Source organism: Lissotriton vulgaris, chromosome 6 (genome assembly GCF_964263255.1).
Source record: "Lissotriton vulgaris chromosome 6, aLisVul1.2, whole genome shotgun sequence".
NCBI lineage: Eukaryota > Metazoa > Chordata > Amphibia > Caudata > Salamandridae > Lissotriton > Lissotriton vulgaris.
Genome location: NC_141694.1, coordinates 1,282,141,777 through 1,282,167,007, shown reverse-complemented (window position 1 = coordinate 1,282,167,007; position 25,231 = coordinate 1,282,141,777). Strand labels below are relative to the sequence as shown.

The 25,231-nt window shown below is 47.3% G+C and overlaps 1 protein-coding gene across 1 annotated transcript in view; it reads right to left on the bottom strand.

Moving 5' to 3' along the window:
* The window catches only part of MTFR2 (mitochondrial fission regulator 2), a 147,736-nt gene that overhangs the window by 71,004 nt on the left and 51,501 nt on the right, over window positions 1-25,231 (bottom strand). Inside the window, exon 4 of the mRNA XM_086927415.1 lies at window positions 13,232-13,344. Within this exon, the coding sequence (XP_086783541.1) occupies window positions 13,232-13,344 (113 nt within the window). The remainder of the gene's footprint in view (window positions 1-13,231; window positions 13,345-25,231) is intronic.

Genomic DNA, 25,231 nt, shown 5'->3' with positions numbered 1-25,231 from the left:
GAGAGAGAGAGAGTGAGAGAATCAGTCAGTGAGAGAGTGAGAGGGTCAGTCAGTCAGTGGGAGAGTCAGTCAGTGAATCAGTCAGTCACTAAGCGAGTCAGTCAGAGACAGAGAGTCAGTCAGTGAGAGAGTCAGTTAGTGAGACAGCGTGAGAGAGTCAGTCAGTCAGAGAGTCAGTGAGAGAGAGAGTCAGTCAGTCAGAGAGAGAGAGTCAGTCGGTCAGAGAGTTGGTGAGAGTCAGTCAGTCAGTGAGAGAGTCAGCCAGTGAGAGAGTCAGTCAGTGAGAGAGTCAGTGAGTCAGTCTGTCCATTAGAGAGAGAGTAAGATAGTCAGTCAGGGTCAGTCAGTCAGAGAGTGACAGTCAGTCAGTCAGTGAGAGAGTGAGAGTCAGTTAGTGAGAGAGTCAGACAGTCAGTCAGAGTCAGTGAGAGTGAGAGTCAGTCAGTGAGAGAGAAATTGAGAGTCAGTCAGTCAGAGTCAGTCAGTCAGTGAGAGAGTCAGTAAGTCAGAGTCAGTCAGAGAGAGGGAGAGGGAGAGAGTTAGTCGGTCAGAGAGTCAGTCAATGCGAGAGTGAGTTAGTCAGTCAGTGAGAGAGGGATTGGGAGAGTCAGGCAGTTAGTCAGTAAGTCAGTGAGAGAGAGAGTGAGCGAGAGTCAGTCAGTCAGGGAGAGAGTGAGTCAGTGAGAGTCAGAGAGTGAGAGAGTCAGGTAGTCAGTCAGTGAGAGAGATTGAGAGAGTGAGTCAGTGAGAGAGAGAGCAAGTGAGAGAGCGTGAGAGAGTCAGTCAGTGAGAGAGAGTCAGTGAGAGAGTAAGTGACAGTCAGTCAGTGAGAGAGTCTGTCAGTCAGTGAGAGAGAGAGATAGTCAGTCAGTGTGTGTGTGAGAGAGAGAGAGAGAGAGAGAGAGAGAGAGAGAGAGAGAGAGAGAGAGAGAGAGAGAGAGAGACAGACAGACAGACAGACAGACAGTCGGTCATTGAGTCAGTGAGAGTCAGTCAGTCAGTCTGTGAGTCAGTCTGTCCGTGAGAGAGAGTAAGATAGTCAGTCAGAGTCAGTCAGTCAGAGAGTGAGAGTCAGCTAGTGAGAGAGAGTGTGAGAGTAGGACATTCAGAGAGTCAGTCCGTCAGTCAGTAAGAGAGTCAGTCAGTGAGAGAGAGATTGAGAGTCAGTCAGTCAGTCAGTGAGAGAGTCAGTCAGTCAGAGAGAGGGAGAGTGAGAGAGTCAGTCTGTGAGAGAGTGAGTTAGTCAGTGAGAGAGAGAGAGAGAGAGATTGAGAGTCAGGCAGTCAGTCAGTGAGAGAGTGAGCGAGAGTCAGTGAGAGAGTGAGTCAGTGAGAGAGTCAGGTAGTCAGTCAGTGAGAGAGAGATTTAGAGTCAGTCAGTCAGTGAGAGAGAGATTGAGAGAGTGAGTCAGTGAGAGAGTTAGTGAGAGAGCATGAGATAGTCAGTCAGAGAGAGAGTGAGAATAAGTTAGTGAGAAAGTCAGTCTGTCAGTCAGTGAGAGAGACAGATAGTCAGAGAGTCAGTGAGAGAGTGAGTGAGTTAGTCAGTCAGTGAGACAGATTGAGAGAGTCGGGCAGTCAGTCAGTAAGTGGGTGAGAGAGAGTGAGCGAGAGTCAGTCAGTCAGTGAGAGAGTGAGTCAGTGAGAGTCAGAGAGTGAGAGTCAGGTAGTCAGTCAGTGACACAGAGATTGAGAGAGTCAGGCAGCCAGTCAATCAGTGAGAGAGAGATTGAGAGTGTGAGTCAGTCAGTTAGAGAGAGAGTCAGTTAGTGAAAGAGCGTGAGAGAGTCGGTCAGTGAGAGAGAGTCAGTGAGAGAGTCAGGGAGTGAGTGAGTGAGAGAATCAGTCAGTGTGAGAGTCAGTGAGTGAGTCAGTCAGTGAGATAGTGAGAGTTAGTCAGTGAGAGAGTCGGTCTGTCAGTCAGTGAGAGAGTCTGTCAGTCAGTGAGAGAGAGTGAGATAGTCAGTCAGAGAGTGACAGTCAGTCAGTCAGTCAGTGAGAGAGTGGGAGAGTCAGACAGTCAGTGAGAGTCAGTCAGTCAGAGAGTGAGGTAGTCAGCCAGTGAGGGATTGACTGACTGACACTCTCACTCTCTCACTGACTGCCTCTCTAAATCTCTCTCTCACTGACTATCACTCTGACTGACTCTCTGATTGACTGACTCTCTCACTCACTCACTCTCACTGACTTGACTGACTCTATCAATCAGTGAGAGAGAGAATGAGAGAGTCAGTCAGTCAGTGAGAGAATCAGTCAGTCAGTCAGTGAGATAGTCAGTCAGTGAGAGGCAGTTAGTGAGAGAGTGAGAGTCAGTTAGTCAGAGAGTGAGAGTGAGTCAGTCAGTGAGAGTGAGTCAGTCAGTGAGAGAGACATTGAGAGTCAGTGAGTCAGAGTCAGCCAGTCAGTGAGAGAGTGAGTCAGTGAGAGAGTGAGTCAGTGAGAGAGTCAGTCAGTGAGAGAGTCAGTCAGTCAGTGAGAGTCAGTCAGTCAGAGTCAGTGAGAGAGAGAGTGAGATAGTCAGTCAGTGAGAGAGTGAGAGGGTCAGTCAGTGAGTCAGTCAGTCAGTCACTAAGCAAGTCAGTCAGAGAGAGAGAGATAGTCAGTCAGTCAGTGAGAGAGTCAGTGAGAGAGAGATTGAGAGTGTGTCAGTCAGTGAGAGAGAGAGAGAGTCAGTATGAGAGCGTCAGTTAGTGAGAGAGTCACTGAGAGAGCCAGTCAGTCAGTGAGTCAGTCAGTGTGTGTGAGAGAGAGAAAGAGAGAGAGAGAGAGTCAGTCGGTCAGAGAGTGACAGTCAGTGAGAGAGTGAGAGTCAGTTAGTGAGAGTGAGAGAGTCAGACAGTCAGTCAGTCAGAGTCGGTCAGTCAGTCAGTGAGAGAGAGACAGTCAGTGAGAGTGAGAGTCAGTCAGTGAGAGAGGGAGATTGTGAGTCAGTCAGTTAGTAAGAGAGTCAGCCAGTGAGTCAGTCAGTCAGTGAGAGAGTCAGTCAGTCAGAGTCAGTCAGTGAGAGAGTTAGTCAGTCAGAGAATCAGTCAGTGAGAGAGTGAGTTAGTCAGTCATTGAGAGAGAGATTGAGAGAGTCAGGCAGTCAGTCAGTAAGTCAGTGGGAGAGAGAGTGATTGAGAGTGAGTTAGTGAGAGTCAGTCTGAGAGTGAGAGAGTCAGGTACTCAGTCAGTGAGAGAGATTGAGAGAGACAGGCAGGCAGTCAGTCTGTGGGAGAGTGAGAGAGTCAGTCAGTGAGCGTATGCAATAATGAAGGGGTGCATGCATGACAGAAGATTCTGACCTGAAAAAACACACATGCAGTCCCAAGGGGATTGTATAGTGCAGCTGGCAGAACTAAAAGCCCCGATAACAGCACTACAAAGTAAGGATCCGAAGATCCCCACACTCAGTGTGCGAGTCATACTTTTGTGCCCGGTCCAATAATAAATATATGTACACTATTGGGGCCCAAATGGATTTTGAGATTCAAAGAGTTTAATAATCAAGCACAAGATACTTTGGGAACAAGTGGCAAATCTGAAAGAAGGCGTGTTGAGGGCTCATGTTATCCAAACATTGAGTCATCAGTGTGTTGGCGTTCACATTCAAGGGAATTCCATGACCGATGAGACCGCAAAGGAAACAGTCACACTGCAATCACTCGTTCAAGAACGAGAATAGTCGGAGACATCATGGTGGCCGTCAATACTGCCGCAATGACACCCACTTGCTGAAAGGTTTTCCACTCAAGTACTCCTACAAGTTAGATGCGCAAAACCTACTATATGCTCAGATTCTAGGAGTGGGGGATAGAGTAATACCAAACACTGATGACAGATTGGGATTGATACTAGCTGCACACGAGGGTCGAGATCAGCTCACACAGGGGCTTAGGTTACTGTATCATTTCTGAAGCATCGCTATTGGTGGCCAGGCCTTACCAAACAGACCAAGGACTTTGTCTGTAAATGAGACATCTGCCAGCAGATGAAATGTTCCACGGTAGCACATACAGCACAGACACCTCTTTGATCTCAGACAAGCCTTTGGCTTGTGTTTATTTGGACCATTGCGGCCCCTTACACTCAGATGGGGCTTACAAGTACATTTTGGTGGCAGTGGATTTGTGTGCCAGATTCCTGTGTGTTTGGCCGCAGTGCTCGGCTGATGCTTGAACAGTTATGAAGGATTTAAGAGTCTTCATCAGGACATACGCATTTAGCATACTACATTCCGACCAGGAACCGGCATTTAGCTTCCAGGCTCACAAAGAAGCCATGAGAAGTTTGGGTGTGGCCTTGTGGTACTCCTCACCCTACCATCCAGAGGGAAATTTGGTAGTTGAGAGGAAAAACTTGACTCAAAGCACTCCTTAACAGCAAGGGTATTAGGCTCCTCCTTGGAGTAGCCTAATACCCGTGGAGTAGCAGTTGCGCTTTACAAATACCCCCATATAGACATAGGCTCGGTGCCAGTTGGGTCAATCACCTATAGGGGTTCCAAAGAGATCTTAATAGCAAGCCAATGAAATCCCTGGAGGATCGTATTCCATACAAAGTCCTGTTTGGGTGAGAATGTGGGTACCAGACCTCAATAGTGGTGGTGGAAACACCATTTGACATCAATGAATGTTTGGCTGTTTTACAGGAACCCAATGAATTCCTGGCTTTATAAAACAACGTCCAAGTAAAATGCACCGCCACTAGGAAAGTGAAGGTAGTTCCAGCAAGACCTGCCTGGATCCCAAAGATTGGGGACTTGGTCAGAGAGAAAATAGTGGACAAGAACGAATTTGGGCCATCATACAGAGCGTCTGTACCTGCCCTGGCTGTTGAAGGCACAAGAACCGTACTTCTTCCGCCCCTTGTCGGTCACAGAGACAAGAGGTTTGTCTCTATTGATCTGATCAAACCACACTACGTGGCCGATTCTCAACAGTAGGTTGTGATGGCTCCTGGATTGCCGCTGCACTCCTCTCGCTAATGTACAGGAAGTTCGAGTGGAAGTTCAATAACAACACTCGAACGAGGAGCTGCAACCAACAATGAAATGATACTTCTTCCTGTCGAAACTACAACTGTGCAGTCAACAAGTACAGAAATCTCAATTCGTAAAATTGACAATGTCTGTGTCAAAATCCCACAGATCTAGTCCTCTCTTGGTACTACAAAACCTGCTGAGCTGCCAAAAATAGGACGAACAGCGTCTGGCCACTTCGTACATTATGAGGTCTTGTCGGATTCTAGTACACGTGAGCTGCCATAGTCGCCACAAGCTGTGAGTTTATACTCTCTATCTTTGGCTGAAAAAGACATAATTTGTTGTTCCATGAATAAATCTCTTGATTACAATTGGATTACTTTTCATAATCCTCTGGAATGGTTTGGTAACTGTTTTTATCTTGACACCTTTGCTGTCTGTTCAAGGAAAGAGGTCAAATGTCAGTTTGTCTTTTAACTAATTGCAGCTTGGAAAATTAGGTTTATCTTTCTCTCTCTTACCAGAATTAGAGGTTTTTGTCAAGTGAGCTGTCTAAAAATTTCAGTTATTTTTCTTATAACACATCACATTTAAATAAAATTGCTGCAAATTATTACAAATATTTCAAAATATATCAGGAATTACAAAAGCAATTTTTTTTTGTAATTAAAAGTATTATGCAAACAAAGAGTTAAATAGGAGCAAAACAAACCAGAACACTTTACTTGGTGATGTGCAAATGTCAAATATTTGCAGAAACTTTATTTCAACACAAGGTACACTATATAGTTTTAAAACCACATGTCAGTGACAAATTATGTGGCCATTTCAATGTAAAATATGTGGATTACAAATGACGGTGTGCTACCACTTCATGCTTTAGTTATATATTTATTAAAAGTAATAGTTTTTAGGCATGATGTGAGCAACATTCCTGCTCCTATCCTGATGAAAATGCTATTAATGAACTAAGAGGCAAGTCAGGGGTCATGTGTATCCTATATGTGGCTAGATATGTTTTATATATGGAAAAAAAACGTTTATTAAATCAAACAAAACAGTGTTTTGTACAGCAGACAGGCTGAACGATCACATTTCAAGGTGTTCTCATATGTAATAATGAAGAAAATGGCGGGTCAATGAATTAAATTATTTGCCTAAGATCACATCATTTGAAACCAGTTTATGGGTCAACGGCATTACTAATAGGTTGATTCGATTATTTAAGTCACTAGACCTTCAGGTCTAGTAAATTTTTTATGATTTTGTAAGACCTCGAGCCGGTACCAGATAACCACAGTGTCACCAGCAGCATATTACTTGTGCTACCATGGAACATCAATGACCTCTAGACACCCTACTGACCTCAACCCTAGTGCTGGCTCCATCACTTCGGAGAAGTACTAGTCACCTAATGTCAGAATGCTGGTTAACATTTGGGAAGAGGACGCCAGCTCCTTGGTACTTATGACTGCTGTCATTAAGAAGGCTAAATCCGTAGATAGGAGAATTTTCATGAGCTGGAGCTTTTTAAATTTTGAATTGTTTTACAAAGAATTCTAGCCATGACCACCAATTGTATCCTCACCGTATCTCTTTTACCTCCTCTTCAATTCACTGTTCCACTTTTAGGTAACCTTAAACTTACTATTATGACAACATCTTCTCATAATGACCTTAATATCTTCATTATGCCTAACCTTGTCCTTGCCAAAGGATAAAAATTGCATTCATTTTTAAAAATTAATGTCTGATAATCAAAACTTTAACCTTAGCCTTCGTTTCAATATATCCTATTAATCATAATAAATGTAAATTAAATGTTCTAGTCCCTAACCCAATCTATTACCAGTCAAATATATTTCATAATTACATTTTATTTACATTTTATTTAAATTAATGGACTATTGCTCAGATGCTAACGTCTGAGCAATCAAATATTTAACCATTTATAATAAAGCACATTTTAATAAAATTAGGAACATTCAACCCCAAAGCTAATCTTACCCTAACCGATGTTTTGTATTTGAAATCAACCTTAAAATTACATTAATAATTAACTTAACAAAAATTATGTGAAATGTATGGTACGTTCGCCCAAGAGTAACGCCAAGGTTAGCTCTTAAAAGTGGTTTACGATTTAATTAAATTAAATAAACATTAAATATTTGATTAGTCTAACTTTAACTTTTAGATGTGGTAATGGTGGACAACATAGTGAGCAATAGCGGTAATTCTATGGCAGGACAGGAGGCTCAGATTATGCTTTCTCGATTTCTTTACTACAAACAGAAGCCAATAGGAACACAATAAAGAAACGAAAAACTACAAATCCCATGAGCACTTAGGCAACCATAGAGAGCATATCCCTATATAAAGAACCATAGAGGGCAAGACTTCCTCTTTCTTTGCTGCTTCGCAGCCAGTTAAGTCATTTTTCCTTCATTATCTTTAACTGTTGTGATTCTTGTATTACTGGCTTTGTGCTTGCCTTGTGCGCGCTCGTTGCGTTTCACTGCTTGCAGCGTTTTTTGTCATTTCGCCGCCTTCAGCGTCTGCATTGCCGCTGCTGCGCTCGTTGCGCTGTGTTCGTTTCGGCTTGCCTTTCCGCCGTCTGTGTTTGGAGAGCGCGGGTTCGCCTCTTGTTGGGCTCGGGCGCTTTGGTGCCCGCGTCACTTGTGGAGCGGGACTGGGGACTCGAGCGGTCGCGTGTTTCAGTCGAGCGCCGCTCTATTTCCGAATTTGCAGGCGGGCGTCTGCGCATGCGCGACAGCCCTTTGTTGACTTTTCCGTGTCCCTCACGGCTTTCCTGACACGCTAGAGGCGGCGTTCATAACAGCCTGTGCCCACTGCCTGCCGGAGTGCTCCCCGCTTGACACCCTTTCTTATTTATAGTTGGGGTTGAATAATAAGTAGAGGCTTTGCCTAGAGTGGCTTTCTGCAAGCCTGTCCCTCCACTTAATATCAATTTACGTGGGGAGCGTGTAGCTCTTCATGGTAGGCTTGCTGAGGGGTTGTCACTCCCCCTGACTGGGTCACTTCTGTGTCCTATTCCTTTTTTCCTGTGTGGGCCTTTGTCTGTCTATCCTTTCAGCCTCCATATATTTATCATGGCTGGTTATGACGAGGAAGACTCTTACTATTATGACGAGGAGCCTGGGGACTCCTTTGAATAAAATCTGTTCGATGCACTTGACCAAGGGGTGCAACATTCTGTCAATTCCGCGCTGGTCCGTGCCATTGGGCCGTTGAAGCGTCATCTGACGGACTATGCCCAGCAACAAGGTTAGATTCCTTCTTCTGCGTCTGCCCAGCTCTCTTCTAAATCCCCATGGAATCCTCACAAATCGGACTTTGTAAAATTGGCCAAATCTTTGTCCAGCTCCAGTGGTTCTAAGAAGGCTATGCCCTCTACCCCGGATACCGAAGATACCTCTTCCTCGTCCTCCTCTTCTGGTCCCTCTGCACCTCCTGCTAAGAAGTCGAGGAAGGAGCATTTTGTTGACGCATCGGCCCATCCCCCGGTGCTTACCTTTGAGCCTACTGACATAGTCCATCCAAATTCGAAGTCCTGGCTCCTGGCTCCTGAGGTCGCAGAGTACGTCCAAGCCCATATTCGGGAATCTTTTGACCAGGAGGTGCGTTCTCGTCTTCGATCCGAGTGTCCTCGCCCGGATTTGGCGGACAAACTCGCAGAGACTCCTGAGGTAGATCCCACAATCCTTACCTACCTTAGAAAGTTCACGAAGGACCCCAAGAAGGGCATTGATCGATCCTGGCGTCTGTGCCAGGATAAATTGTTAGATCTCCTTGGTCCAATTACTAAAATACCGGGCTTGGGTTACCAGGCTCAGGGGTCTGCTTCTGGCATCGACCCGGACGAACTGATTGGTTGGGCCCAACGGGCTATTTGCCAGTTGGGTAATGCGAATTGCGCTCTTTCAACGGAACGTCGCCGTTCCATTCTTCTTAAAATGGACCCACGTTTAACAGAACTGGCTTCTTCAGAATCGGGGCCCCTTGCCCAAGGCCTTCTGTTTGGTCAGCCGTTCCTCAAGGAGCTGACGAAGTTCGTCTCTACGTTCAGTGGCCTGGATAAGGCGCAATCTTCGCAACGCAGGGCGTTCCGCCCGGTTTTTGGCAGGGCCGGACGCTCCAAGGGACGTTCGTTTGGCCGTGGTTCAGGCCAACAACGTGGCAATCAGTCCCAGCAGGGTGGAGGTCAGCAGTCCTCCTATTCCGGTTCCAGATCCAATTTCTACCCCTCCCGCAAAGGCCGTGGGCAGGCCTCTAAAGGCGGTTATGGCGGACAACAGGGAGGACGTCAAGATTTCGCAAACACAGGTGAGCCTAATTCCTTACGATTCAGTTGTCCTGGGGGGCAGAGTGCAATATTTCCTCCCCAATTGGCGTATGATCTCCAGCGATGCTTGGGTGTTACAGACAGTTCAAGGTTACCACATAGAGTTTTACCATCCTCCCCATCAACCTCTCGCCCCTTCTCCCCTTGTTTTTTCCCAATGAGATCAGGCCGTCATCTCCACGGAAATCGAGTCCCTTCTGAGAAAGGGAGCCGTTGTACAGACTTCTCTGCATCCTCAGGGGTTCGTCAGCAATGTGTTCCTGGTGGAGAAGAAGGGGGGAGGTTCTCGCTTGGTGCTCAATCTCCAGGAGTTCAACAATGGAGTGGTCTATCGCCACTTCAAGATGGAGGGCATCCATCTTCTCAGGGATCTCCTTCGCAAGGGCGACTGGATGGTTCGCCTGGATTTGAAGGACGCTTACTTGTCCATCCCCATCTCTCCGCCTCATCGCCGTTTCCTTCAATTCCAATGGTTAGGGACGTGGTTCGAGTACACGGTTCTCCCGTGCGGTCTCTCGTCCGCTCCGTGGTGCTTCACGAAGCTCCTGAGACCAGTCATGGAATCGCTGAGGGCACGTGGGGTGCGTCTGATCGTGTATCTGGACGACATTTTATTGATGGCTCAGTGCCCTGTACAACTGCAGACCCATTTGGCATGGACGGTCGAACTGTTGCAGTCTCTAGGTTTTCTAGTGAATCCTCAAAAATCTCTTTTACTTCCCTCTCAGTCGATCGAGTTCCTGGGTTTCCCAGTCGACTCAGTCTCTTGCCAACTGCTCTTGCCCTCCCAGAAAGTCAGGTCTATCAAGAGGGAGTTGACGTTACTGTTGTCCAAACAGAGTGTATCCTTACGATTGATCGCTCGGATTGTCGGTCTGTTGGCTTCATCCATTCAAGCGATCTTTCCGGGTCCCTTGCATTATCGGGCCTTGCAACGTCTCAAGATCAGGCATTTGCAGAAGGGTCTTCGTTATTCCGATCTTGTTCCTCTGTCACCAGACGCAAAGTCGGAAATGATGTGGTGGCTCAACCACATGGAGGCTTGGAACGGGAAAGCCCTGTTCGGCTCGACTCCGGATGTGGTGCTGGAATCGGATGCGAGTCTTTGGGGCTAGGGAGCCCGGTGCGGGCCTGTGACGACGGGCGGCCGTTGGTCGCAAGACGAACTAAGTCTTCACATCAATTGTCTGGAGCTCCTGGCGGGATCGTTTGCGATCCGCAGCCTTGCTCCTCAGGCCACCAGCTGTTGCATACTGCTCCGCATGGACAACATCTCTGCGGTGAGGTATGTGAACAAACTAGGAGGAACGAGGTCGAAGCTCTTGGCCGAGATTGCAAAGGGCTTCTGGCACTTCTGCCTTCAGAGGAAGATCACTCTTATTGCAGAGTATCTCCCGGGTCGCCAGAATCAGGTGGCCGATTGGAACTCTCGCCATCTGCTGGATTTCAGCGATTGGCGGCTTCATCCCCGTGTATTTCGGAACCTGTCTCACCTCTGGGGTCGGCCTTGGATCGATCTTTTCGCCTCTCGCCTCAATGCCCAGTTGCCCAGGTTTTACAGGTGGCGTCCGGATCCGGAGGCTCTGGCCACAGATGCCTTTCTCCAGACTTGGCCCCCTCATCTTTGCTATGCGTTTCCCCCATTCGCGATGATTCCGCGAGTATTGGCGCGAACAAAGCACTTCCAGTTGGAGGTCATTCGGATAGCTCCTCTTTGGAGGGCTCAGGCATGGTTTCCGGATCTTCTGGAGATGAGTTGCTCGACGCCGCTCCTGCTTCCACAGAAGTGGAACTTATTGTTGGATCCTCTGCTCCACCCACATCCTCTGGTTCTGTCAGGTCAGCTCCGGCTGGTTGCGTGGCGCCTTTCGGGGAACGCTGGAAAGTCCCTGGCTTATCTGGAGACGCTACAAGATTTATCGATGAGGCTTGGGCCCCCAAAACGCACAAGCGTTACGCATCAGCTTGGCGGCGATGGTGTGGTTGGTGTTCTGAACGAAATTTGGCTCCCGCTTCAGCGGATGTTACTTTAGTAGTTAATTTTCTTGCCTCCATAGCGTCTTCTGGTTCTGCTTATAGGACTGTCAATTCCTTTCGCTCCGCTGTTTCTGCGGGCCACGATTTTGTTGACGGGAAACCTATTGGGGAGCATCCCTTGATTTCTAAATTGCTTCGTGGCATTCGGCTGGTTAAACCGCCTTGTCCAAAGTATGTGGCTCTTTGGGATGTCTCCATTGTCTTACGTTTTCTGGAGGCTTGGCCTCCCAACTCTTCCTTGTCTCGTAAGCAACTTTCAGCGAAGTTGACGATGCTACTTTGTTTGGTGTCTTGTAAATGCATTTCAGATGTGCGTGCGTTGGACCTCGCGGGGCGTTCGTTTTCTCCGGACGGGGTCACTTTTACAGTTTCCCGGCGCACCAAAAGTAACATGTCTTCTGTGACATACCCGGCTTTTCCTCACAACCCACAGTTATGTGTGGTCCAGTGCATAAAGGATTATGAGGTAAGTACTGCTCCTTTTCGACAAGATTTGTCTGGGCAGTTGCTGATTGCTTTGCAGAAGCCTTTTAGGCCTGTGGCGCCGGCTACCCTGGCCCGTTGGGTACGTTGGCTTATGTCTGAGGCTGGAATTGATATCTTCATTTTCGGAGCTCATTCCGCTCGGGGTGCCATGGCCTCTAAGGCTTTTACTGTTGGTGTGAGTTTGACGGACATTAAGAAGGCCGCTGATTGGTCTTCCGATACTGTGTTTAAAACGTATTATTTCAAACCCATTGTGATATTGCTTCTGTTGAGGTGGATCAGCTTTGAACAAGCGTAATCTGAGCCTCCTGTCCTGCCATAGAATTAAAAATTTGCAAACATTCGTGAAAAGAATTTTCAATTCTATTAAGGACACGGAGGCGAGGATTATCCCACCCAAATGTAGTTTACTGCATTATCATGTCTTTTCTCATTGCTATGGCATTGTGACATGTTTTTCTTGCACTATTTCCCTACCCCTTTGTATTTTACCTTATGGAACTGGGATGGTGTATTACGGCTCTGTATTTCTTTCAGGTTCTGACCAGAAGTGAGATCCTTCAGTTTTCTCCTGCCTTGGTTCCGGTCTTGCGGATTCTGGACCTGTGGAGTTCTGCCTGCTCCAGTCTCCTGCTCCTTGGTTTTTCTTGGAATGTCGCCTGATGGTCGTTCTCCTGTTGCCTACGGATGTTTCCTCCAGGCTGTTCTTCGGTTCCACATGAATTGACTTTTCATTGACTTATTTATTTTACTGGCCAAAGAAAGAGGAAGTCTTGCCCTCTATGGTTCTTTATATAGGGATATGCTCTCTATGGTTGCCTAAGTGCTCATGGGATTTGTAGTTTTTCGTTTCTTTACTGTGTTCCTATTGGCTGCTGTTTGTAGTAAAGAAATCGAGAAAGCATAATTCTCGCCTCCGTGTCCTTAATAGAATTGAAAATTCTTGTCACGAATGTTTGCAAATTTTTAATTATGTTTTATTAGTGTCCTTTGACGAGGTTAAGGATAGAGGAAATGTAAGCAAATAGTGGAATTGTTCCATTTTACACCAAGAAATAACTCTATTTGTAAGCAAAGACACATTCATTAAAGCTTACTTTCATTTGAACACCAGTGATGTGCATCCGTTTCTGCGACAGACTACAGTCTGAACTGTCTTGAATCTTGTTTGTACTAGCACTCTAGTAAAATATCACAAAACACTAAAGGGTGACGGGGCAAGTCATTTCAGTCTCTGAATCTAAGTAGATAAAAATGTTTAACACAAATGTGCTTAACAAAAAAACGGAACATTGCGCATGCACAAAAAAATCGCTGTTTCTCACCAGAGCAATCGGACCTGGATTTGATTTATAATCGAAACGTACAAGAAATTTGGATTACCTGAACTTTGTACAAGAGTCTCTGCCATTATTCATTAGCCAAGCAACATCAGCCAGAGATGGAACCATGGAGTTGAGAGTTTCACAGTCAGCTGCACTTTGCCCGGCTACACTCTATTATTGAACACGAAGGAAACACATTAGACAGGATGTAAAGAATATAAAGAATAACGAAGTTATGCAAATTTCTTTGATCATTAAGCGAAACCGGTTTTCACAACACATAAAACAACGCAATGCTTAATTTGTGCATTTCTGTATCTTTTAGTGGACACCACTTTTAAGCAGCGAACCATAGCTTATTTGAATACATTGTAAATGCACTGAATAGCATTCATTTTTTAAATAAACATACACACACAACATGCATAACAAGCATTTACAATGCAATGGTTTTGCCTTTGTTAAAGTTAGAGCTATTGGCATTGCTCTTGACATTATTTTTATTTATGTTTTTTTAACATAAATAAATGGCATTGCCATTTACAATGCCACTAGCTTTATCTCTCGCAAATGACACACACAAACACACACAGAGCCCCCCCACACACAAACACACACAGAGCCCCCCCACACACACACCCACACAGAGCCCCCCCACACACACACCCACACAGCCCCCCCACACACACAGCCACACAAAGCTTCCCACACACACAGCTACACAATGTACATGGTAAAAGAATGCCTTAAACCGTAGGCATAAGAGGGTTTATGTGGTTTGGAGTACAACAGTGGACTAAACACTGCCAATTCGCAGTATAACAGGTGTGTGTAGCGGGCCTAGGAACTTCTCTAAGTTTGTCCATGTATTCTTGAGGTACATCAAGATAACAAAACTGTAGGACCAAACTGTAGGACCAGATGAGCCAAATCACAAGTTGAGCTGCTTGGGGTCTGGGTGTCTGGCTTTGCCGTGTTTTTTTAGTGTGAAGATTCAGCCTGTTGGTAAGCTTATTGTGAGAGGTAATGGACATTTCCTGAAGTGTTGTCTGCCCCACATTGGAGCCACCAGGATGTGTGTGAGGGATGTTTGCCTCAGCTTCCTGACCACAGAAGGCATCACTGGGAGAGGAGAAAAAAATTGTACACAAATATTCCTGACCAGATCATCCACAGAGCACTGCCCATGGACTGTGGGTGTTGGAAACCGGGCGGTGAAGGTTGGGGATTTTGTATTTTCGTTTGTGGTGAAAAGGTCTATGCTTAGGGTGCCAAATCTCTGAAAGTAAGGGTAGAGGACTTGTGGATGGAGTTGCTATTTGTGAGCTTGTTGCTGCATACTGCCGAGCAGGTCTGCAAAGTCGCTATCCACTCCCACAAGCCTCTTTGGTTGGAGATGTACTGGAGGTGGATGTCCCAGCGCCAGATTTTGAGCTAGAAACGACAGCTGAGAGGAATGTGTGCCTAGTTGCCTTTGTAGGTAGAAGATGGCAGTCATGTTTTCTGGACACACAAGAACTACTTTGCCTCAAATCTATTGAAGAAAGGGGTTAAAGGCTAGATGAATGGCTAACAGTTCCAAAGCAGGCACATGTGGAGGCGATCGTGGCGCGCTATGGAAATGCACAAATCCATTCCCAGGAGGCACATTATTGTGCAACCTGGATGTGGACGTAGCGGCTGAAAGTGTGGTGCTTTTCAGACGAGGTCCGGGCTCGACTGAGATGGATGAACCGTCCTGGTTCTTCCTCCTGACTCTGAAATGTCAGAGCTGATTATCTCTGGTCTGGGTTGGTGGGCCTGAAGGCCAGGTGAATCACCAGATTCTCTCTCGGCGCCAAGCTTGTCCACCTTACAAAAAATATCTGACATTGCCGACGAGGATTTGTACATTCTACAGTGGGTCCCCATTTTGTCTAGTCTCCGATGCAGTTTGCTTGCTTCTGAAAGCAGAGCAAGAATTGTAGAAAATGAGCCCGCATTGCTATCGATGCCCAGGCTGCTGGCGCAAACCGCCTCTTAGTTCCCATGTTGAATAGTTACCAAATAAAGAGACGGGCGCTGGAAGCAGGAATCAAGAACAGAGTTTAATTCTCATGAGGAGAGCCAGTCATTTCGGACACGAAACACAGTGTCTTTCAGGAGGTGCTCTAACAAGTGAGCTGAGACTCTGGCTTTTATACCTTACAAAACACTTGAGAGTACAATCAGGACAGTGTGACGCAAAGGAAAAGACATCCCTATAATCCTCGTGTCAATCCTACCCCACATGTGTTCACAATAGGGACCCTTGACCTGCTGATAAGAGGGGAGGGCAATCACGCAGCTGAGTGTTTCATCAACAGTTTAGGATGTGCGCGCCTAATCATAGCCAGGGGGTGGGGTGGCCAGGATCAATAGTGGGTCCTTTGAAGAGGAGTGACTTCATACAATAAGGGCAGTAAATGGTATCTCCTGGCTTAGGCGATGGCCTCGGACATGTGTGGTCAGCCGGACTCGGGGGAAGGGGTCATCAAAGGAGTGGTATTCATGCCGCGTGGACAATCGAGCGCGGAGGGAAGGCTGGTCAACAGAGGGGCATTCATGGAAGGAAAGGAGGTGTTGGTCAGGCGCGGTCGTGGTTCTCAAGGACAGGGTCTTGCAGAAGAAGAAGGTTTACGGCCTGCTCATGTGAGGAGAAGGGAGGGGGAGCCAGGGTGGACACAGGGACAGAGTCACATAGAGAGAGAGAGAGAGAGAGAGAGAGAGATCTTATGACCCGTACATGAGAGAGCGGGGGCAGTCAGGTGCAGCTGGGGAGGGCTATGTCAGCTAAGGCGAAGGATGCCTCCTCAAGAGGGAATGGGGGGTTTTGTGTGGGTCAAGCAGGAGGGTTGCCTTTCGCAGCAGGGTCGCGCAGAGGGAGAGGGTTTCATGGTCTATGCATGAGAGAGGGGGTGTAAGATACGCGCAGGAGGGAAGCCGGGGATTCCAATGGGTAAAAAGGCCATGGTGCCTAGAATGGCTGTGCATATGCATATAGGTATGGGCTCTTACTGGCAGAGTGATACGGTCAATAGTTTATGGTATTCATGGTGCTCACAGGGAGAGGAGTGGGAGAAGAAGGGAAATGAGTGCTGTTTATGTACATCAATTTCTTCAATTCCCACAATCGCCCCTTTTTACATTACGGCAGTCATTTTTTTTGTGATTGATGGGGTTACAGGGGGACAGGCATCGTTGATGAATTAGCATTTTGTCGATACTAACATTTGGCGTACAATCATAGACAGTTGAGGTGATGGGCAGAATGCAGCACATAGGAAATTGCATTTTGTTGTGTTCCTGACAATTAAACGCACTACATAGCATAAATCTTTCTAACTTAAAAATGTGACCAATGAACAGTTTCGACCAAGTAGTTGAGAGCGGAATTCAGGTCAATACACAAGATTTCTTCGTCACAGTGTCTTTTTATCAGTGAGCCATCACTGGTAGGCTCTAGTCCGTGTACTTTCGTTGGCGCTGTTGAGCACCGGCGGTGGAGCTATAGGTCCAGCTCTGTTCTATCCTTACGCGTTGCAGGGTGCGGTCAGTCCTCTGCTGTTAGACCACAGTCCTGTTCCCTAAACAATCCGTTTGGCGGCGCCTTATGCTCGGCACCTATATTTTCCGTGGCAACACCCTATTCCCATATGAATGCAGTTCTTCCTTTAGGCAAAAAGTCACGTGGAAAAGAGGGTGAGTGTGGTTCAAATAGTCGATAGGAGAGAGAGAGCGGAGTTGGGTCAGAGTTCCTGGGACGCACAAAAGGGACCAAGGGAGCAAAGGATAACAAGCAGGCAGGCCCATCAATCGGGCCCAAAGAAGGGGGACGGAGACTCCAGGCACACGTGGGTTAGCAGACGGAGGGCTTCAAGGCGGCCCGTCATTTTTCATTTTCCCACGTTGAAATTGCGGTCTCGTCCCGTATCTTGTTGCTCTGCAGCTCCACCTTTGGTCGAGGTCATACGTGTCCCAAGATCTGCAGTCAGGCTGTACGTCACATCTGACCCATCTCCTTCGGTGATCGTGAATCTTTGAATAGGTACAAGACAAGGTTTTAGAGAAATGGCAGAAGAAGATATCTACGCATGTGAATTCCTCCCTCAATTCTACGCATTTGGGAGATACGCTCACTGGTCACAGTCAGAGGTCCATTACCAAGCAGTGCATGTGTCAGCATTCCTACTGAGTTTATGGCAGGTCTATTCAACGTCCTATTTATAACTCAAGTGAGGATAAATGAGATTCCCATCAACTGTGCATTACATCATATTCAATATTACGGAGCATTTCCCTTCAGGACTGGCTAACCTTTTCAAACAGGGCGGGGGGGGTGCCATCATCGAGAGTCAGGCAAAACAAGGTTTTCTCGAGGGTCAACAGCTACTCGTGGTCATCATGTTTATATCCGGGACAGCAGCTGGGGCCTATCAAATGGGGAGGGGATACTTCGGGCGCTCGCGCTTGGGTGCAAAGGGGTGGGGCAATCTGGGCATTGGGGGTCAATCTAGACGTTGGCGTTCGTCTCTGATGAACAGAAAAATAAGGTGCCATTGACATACAGTTCCCCTATAAATGGCCAGGTTTGGGGGACCTTAGTCGTCTTACCTGTCCTTTCCTTCTCAGCCAATTCAAGTTCATAATTTTGCAGAAAGGAGAGGTAGTAATATGGCGAGTTGCAATCATTTTTATTTCGGTCAATTTCGCTGAACACCTTCGCGTTCAATAAGTATCAAATCAGACTGGTGCCGGTGGGGCACAATTTTACCAAAAAGAGGGAGAGAAAAAATAGGGAGACTCTCATAGAGAGTGAGAGTCGTCCGCAATCTAAACGAGCCATTCGGTACACGTATGACATGTAGAGAGAGAGAGAGAGAGAGAGAGAGAGAGATAAGGGGGTGGTGAGAGAGAGAGAGAGAGAGAGACGTGTACGAAAATAGGTCATTTAGTGCGCTCACAACACAGAACAGCAAAGGTCAGGTAACACGCAAATACAGACAGAGGGAAGACATAAATCCGTACATTACACACACACAAACTCAGACAGGGAAGACGGCACATGCATTACACATATATAAGACATTCACGACAGGACAGGAAACAACAGGTGGCCAACAAAATCCATATTATATCCTACGTATCTTTACTATCCTATTTATCTATGTGCTTAGCTCTTTTTACCCTTTCCTCCTTTTCTTTCTCGCCCTTTATCTCTGTGAGTGTTCTCAATTGCCAATACTTACACCTCGATCAGTCGCTCAGAAATTGACCGGGTTGCGCTATTTACCCACTGTTGGATCTTAAATCATTTTTCAGTTCCTTCTTTTGGTGGGAAGCACTCCGGGCTGAGGCAACGGCAAGTATTGATCGGGAGAACAGTCGGACAGCTTGGCTAGATCTATAAGAGTATGAGAAGGGGGAAGCAGTACATTTTTGAACATCAGCAACATTTCTAATTCCCAGACGGGTGGTGCCGTGGTAACCCTTACCCGTATATTTTTCTTTGTCCTTTCCCTACCTAGTCAAACGTCCAGTTACATTATTTAACGCGTCATTTCTAGTCAATTTTTCGTCATTCAGTACCTGTCAAGTCTCTATGTCAGTCCATCCTCCCAGTCACTATGTTCTGGGGAGATACAGTCATGTCAAATCTACGTCTTTTTAGGAACTTATCGTTATGAGGACTATGCACATATTCCCTCCTTCCCTTTTTCGTCGGTGGTTCGACCATCGCTCTCCCATATTTCAGCCGACGTTCTGACGTGACCTGCAGAAGGGAGGGAAAAGAAGGGGTGGGGGGCAGCATTCAAAGTACATCAGCATGCAGTAGTCCGTAAATGTTTTTACCTACCACATACTCGACCTATCTCCACGTACTGCATTTCTTTACCATCTCGGCGTTTAAGCCCAGAGGGACCAGTAATGTCAGATAGATAATCATTGACGATCTGCGTATCTACATGAGTTACTCGGTCGTAACCCTCTTTGTCGGGTGCGAGGGTGACGGTCAGGTGGCATTTCTGTGGTGTCGTTTTAAGGGTGTCTAAAACACTTTTCTGGCTGCCTGTGATACATAATGAAGCTGCTAAATACCTGATCCTTTTGATCTACATTTTTCATCATACTTATTCTTCGCTCACAGTAGTAAGACATCCAAAACTCATTAATGCAACTGCTACAACCATGCTTTCTTTTTCAAAATACTTTTAATAAAAAGTGTCGAGGTACAAATACAGGCCTACAATCCCGTGGACCAGCCACGGAGCAGATTGGAACTGTACATAGGAAGAAAGAAGTTGATGGCAGTTCATTGCATAAAGTGCGGCAGTGCAATAAAATCGTATCGAACTTTACCACAGAGCAAGCATGATGCATGTCGAGTATTCAGTCAAAAATAAATTAATTCATTATCCAGATGCTCGTTCACTGTCTAAATTACACCAATTCATTGTTCCCATTCTCAATCAGTACCCACCCTAAATCAGTTCATTTTCAAAACACATGATCAATATCTGTATTGCTTTCTTCTCTAAGCACATAATCACTATCCATCTTATCGACTTTCATTGTCCAAAAATGCATACATATCTCAGAGCACCAATATTCGAGCAATCCGGGCGAACAGGGAGTTCGAAAGTTCCGTTTTCGTGTATCGGCGCCATTTTGGGCGAGGTCAGGCAGGTACCGGCATAGTCAGAATGTCTCCGATGACTCATGGTTCGACCAGAACCTTCTGTTGGCAGTTCAAAATGTTTTTCGCAATGTGCTAACAGTCTAACAAATGGACCATCAGTCAAAGAGTGGGGAGGGCAACAACAAGTTTCCTACCGGGTCATTCTGGTGTTCCACCGGAACTGAACAAGTCTGTACTTTGGCTGTGTTTTAGCCATTTCCAAACTGAGGCTGGCGCCGGCAGGAGCGTGTCGATGTCGCGGATCCCAATGAGAGGGGACGGGGGCACCCATGCAGAGGGGTCGGGAGCCCCCCGGCTCTTATAGAATCTTCAAGGTCGAGGAGAGACGTATGGGGCATGTGCCCGCCCCGGACAAAAGACCGCTTTTCGATGTGGACCCTCTTTAAGTAAGAGCGTTGGGGTGTCGCTGGAAGCCTCCACCTGGAGGGAGGTGGGGGAGGCTCGTTTGCGTCACCTCCCCCTTCCAGCGACCCCTCGCCGATCTTCGGCTCCGCCGTTTCGATATTGGCCGTGCCGGCTATTGAAGATGGGGGGGGTGGTCGGTGGCTGAGGCAAGACAGCCCCCCCCCCTTCCTTTTCGACAGGTGGCGGGACTACCTCCAACTCTCCAGGGGTGGACATGTGGCGGGACTACCTGTAACTATGCAGGCGATGGCATGTGGCGGGACTACTTGCAACTGTCAGGCGTTGGGTGTAGTTGCGGCCATTATAGCTCAAAGAAATGCCGTCATCCTTGCTTTGGTTTCGGCCTTCGACGAAAGCCGGATCGGGTGAGAGAGAGGGGTGGTCGGTGGCCGAGGCAAGACAGCCCCCTCTCTCCCCGTGGCCTGCAGGGCGGCAGAAGAGAAGAGATGGAGAGGTCCTTGTCATTCTTTGGACCGCCTGCCCAACATCATCTCCTACTGACCGCGGCCGGGCGAGCCCCTCGTGCCTCGAGGCCTCGCCTTCCGGATGGGCGTAACCGCGGACCTGTTGCACCTCGGGAGCTTCCGGAATGGGGGTAGGTACCTATTGAATTTGTTTCTATTTCGTGTGACTGTTATTTGGGCGTGGTGGGCAATGAGGCAGACATGTTAGGAGCAGGAATAGGCAGTGAAACCTAGCTACCTCGTGGTTGTCTTTGCTGTCAAACCTTTCGCCATTTTATATTTCTTATTACGAACTATTTCTAATGTTTCTTATTTTTAGTGAAGTCAAAAGCTCATCAGGGGGTTACTGACTTAGCCTGATCTCCTTTTATTTTTCTTTCTCTTCCTTAGCGTGTTTCGAGCTAAAGCTTTCTGTTAGTAGGGAACGGTGATCACTTCATATTTTTATGTGTCCTTTTCACTAGGGGGTACTTCTGGACGGACCAGACGAGTTCCCTCCAATAAATGGTCCGGGGTGGAACTAGATTATCGATCAAAAGGGGAACATATATTCCTTCATTAGGGTATCATCCTGGACAGACCGAGCGATGTACTTCCACTTACTAGGGTAGCCTCCTGGACGGACCAGATGGTCTACTTCCACTAAATGGCCCATGAGCGGGGAGCATATGTCCTCCATAAGGGTAGTCTCCTGGGCGGACCATGCGAGCTACCCCCCAAATAACCAAACAGTGGGGAGTGGGTAGGACTGACGAATTCACAAAGGGGCATAACCTACCCTTTACTACTTGCAAAGACTAGACAGAATATTTCTATTCCACGTTGTTTGCAAATAGAAAATACCTCAAACGAAACAATTCCTGGAACAACAATGTCCGGGCAACCAACCAATCAGTGGGGAGAAAAACAGGCATGACGGATTACAACGGGGACAAATGTCTGCATTACCTGCCCTTCGCTATCCAAAAAGGAAGACAGAATATTTCTACTTGCCTCAGTTTGTAGACAGGGAAGATCTCAAAGAGCAACAATCGATTATTAATCGACTTCAAAACAATCAGTGGGGAGAAAAGTAGGCATGACGGATTACAACGGGGACAAAAGTCTGCATTACCTACCCTTCTCTATCTGCAAAGAGGGACGACGTTCCTATTCGTCGCTGTTTGTAAACAGAGAATGTCTCGTTCTCCAGAAGAGAACCAATATGTCAAGTAGCCTTCAAAGCTAAATGAACCAATACCAACAATATCAGTATACAAATACCGATTCCAATACAATCAATCAATCAATCAGGTGGATAGAACCACCCTACCAATCAGGCGTAAAAACACCCTACTTAATCTTACCCGGACCGGACCATACGGACGGTTCTTCGACTTCCTCCTCCAGCGCCCGATCGTTCTCTTACTCCATGTAGCATTCCTGTGGGATTCCAGTCAGGACAATAGGTCACTCAAGAGAGGTCCGTTCAGAATTGGCGAAGTTCTTTTGATCGGCAGCCGGGCTAGGGCCCTCTCAAGGCAGGTATACTCCGATCATTTTAGATGTTCGCTTCTTCGTCTGGATCTTTCTTACCGAACCTTATGTCACTGATGGACCCCGCGTTGGGACGCCAATTGTAGAAAATGAGCCCGCATTGCTATCGATGCCCAGGCTGCTGGCGCAAACCGCCTCTTAGTTCCCATGTTGAATAGTTACCAAATAAAGAGACGGGCGCTGGAAGCAGGAATCAAGAACAGAGTTTAATTCTCATGAGGAGAGCCAGTCATTTCGGACACGAAACACAGTGTCTTTCAGGAGGTGCTCTAACAAGTGAGCTGAGACTCTGGCTTTTATACCTTACAAAACACTTGAGAGTACAATCAGGACAGTGTGACGCAAAGGAAAAGACATCCCTATAATCCTCGTGTCAATCCTACCCCACATGTGTTCACAATAGGGACCCTTGACCTGCTGATAAGAGGGGAGGGCAATCACGCAGCTGAGTGTTTCATCAACAGTTTAGGATGTGCGCGCCTAATCATAGCCAGGGGGTGGGGTGGCCAGGATCAATAGTGGGTCCTTTGAAGAGGAGTGACTTCATACAATAAGGGCAGTAAATGGTATCTCCTGGCTTAGGCGATGGCCTCGGACATGTGTGGTCAGCCGGACTCGGGGGAAGGGGTCATCAAAGGAGTGGTATTCATGCCGCGTGGACAATCGAGCGCGGAGGGAAGGCTGGTCAACAGAGGGGCATTCATGGAAGGAAAGGAGGTGTTGGTCAGGCGCGGTCGTGGTTCTCAAGGACAGGGTCTTGCAGAAGAAGAAGGTTTACGGCCTGCTCATGTGAGGAGAAGGGAGGGGGAGCCAGGGTGGACACGGGGACAGAGTCACATAGAGAGAGAGAGAGAGAGAGATCTTATGACCCGTACATGAGAGAGCGGGGGCAGTCAGGTGCAGCTGGGGAGGGCTATGTCAGCTAAGGCGAAGGATGCCTCCTCAAGAGGGAATGGGGGGTTTTGTGTGGGTCAAGCAGGAGGGTTGCCTTTCGCAGCAGGGTCGCGCAGAGGGAGAGGGTTTCATGGTCTATGCATGAGAGAGGGGGTGTAAGATACGCGCAGGAGGGAAGCCGGGGATTCCAATGGGTAAAAAGGCCATGGTGCCTAGAATGGCTGTGCATATGCATATAGGTATGGGCTCTTACTGGCAGAGTGATACGGTCAATAGTTTATGGTATTCATGGTGCTCACAGGGAGAGGAGTGGGAGAAGAAGGGAAATGAGTGCTGTTTATGTACATCAATTTCTTCAATTCCCACAGAATAGCACCAGTTCTTGTTGTGCTCCAGAAAGAGGCACAAGTTACGAACGGCGGGGAGCTCGGCCCAGGGGGTATTTGGAATGGCACTGCGGGCATCTTCTGACGGGTGACCGTTTCATTACCTTATGCGCGTCCACATTCTCTAAAGCTAGTCAGGGGAGCGCACTGCCTGAAGGACAGAGTGGCTCGATTGCTGGACGACAATTAACTTTAGGAGTTGAGTGGGCATCATAAAAAAATGAAGTGGCGTTGAAAAGTTTCCTCTGCGATGGGAAGGAAGGTAACAGGCTCTACTGACATAACGGAAAAAGTCATTCTCGTTGTGACTGGGAGCAACCTCGATACACGTCCGTGTACATTCCTAGAGGAGTCGTCACAGAGATCCTGTGACCCCAAAGACTTCTTTAAAGAAAAATAAGTTGCAACATTTCGAGCCAAATACTAGATGGGGAGCATGCAAAAAAGTTTACCTACTGCCACACATGCTATGATACACACACACACACACCCATACATATACACACACACACAAATATATATTATACACGAACACAGACCGATAAAGCATATCGGGTAACTGTTATATGACCCAATATTCACATCAAGGGGTTAAACTACAAGTGCGAAGGCAGAGAGGTTTGTAAATTTAACCAGAACCAGGAGATGGCAACAAAGAACCATATTACAACATAACCAGTTATTTATGTTTATTTCTGGGTAGTTAGCTGCACTTTCAAGAGGACAGCATTTTCACGACAACATCTAAACACTTCAATTCCGATCAGCGCCCATTTTCAGCTGCATCTTGCAGAGAACTTCTCGACCCTAAGGTCTTGGAGCGTTTTACATGAGCACCGGTTGCTTACACATTCAGGCACGAGGGGATTAAGTGATTTGCCTCATTTATCAGCCTGTGGGCGCGACCCTAAGGCTCGAACTCTGGCTTCCAGCACCAAAGTCGGCATTCTTTCCACGTCGCGCTGTTGCATGGTTTCCCGCCGTTTACAGGTGTCTTATTCGACAATTCAGGATCTGAACCCTTGAGCCGCATGTTAAGCGCAGATGGCGCATTAAACCATTGAGCTGCATAACTGGGGCCGTACAGGAGACCCCCACAAGCAGAACCCACGACACAGCATAGAGCCCTAAATTATTATTATTATTATTATTTTGTTTTTAAACCAGTACTCAGGATGTTGAACGGAGACTGGGGCTTGAACACGGAACCCAAGTTCCAAAGTCTGCAGCTCTCACTGCTGTGTTAGCTTCCCTCGCGGACCTGGACAGCCTGTGTCTCCGCAACTGAAAACGACCCCGCACGCAACCCTCCTCCCCCCTGGGACACAGCCCTCCACAGCAGGGGCAAAGGATGCCGTGCCCACGCAACGTGCGCCTGACCCCTAAAGGGACCGTCCGATTTTCGCTGTAGGGCATGCAGCATCACCCCGGACCTGTGCACTCCACCACACCGGAATGACCATGGTCCACCGTGTGGGGAAGTGGTAATTGAAGAAAATAGGACACCCACATGTTCCTACCTCACCCGGGAATGCAGAGCAGCAAGACTCGACTCTCTCCCTCTTCCCCAGCATATTGCACCCCTCGCGAGCTAATGGGGGTGGGTGGGGGGGGGGAAATGCAGGATTATGCCACCCAACTCACACGTACCCTCC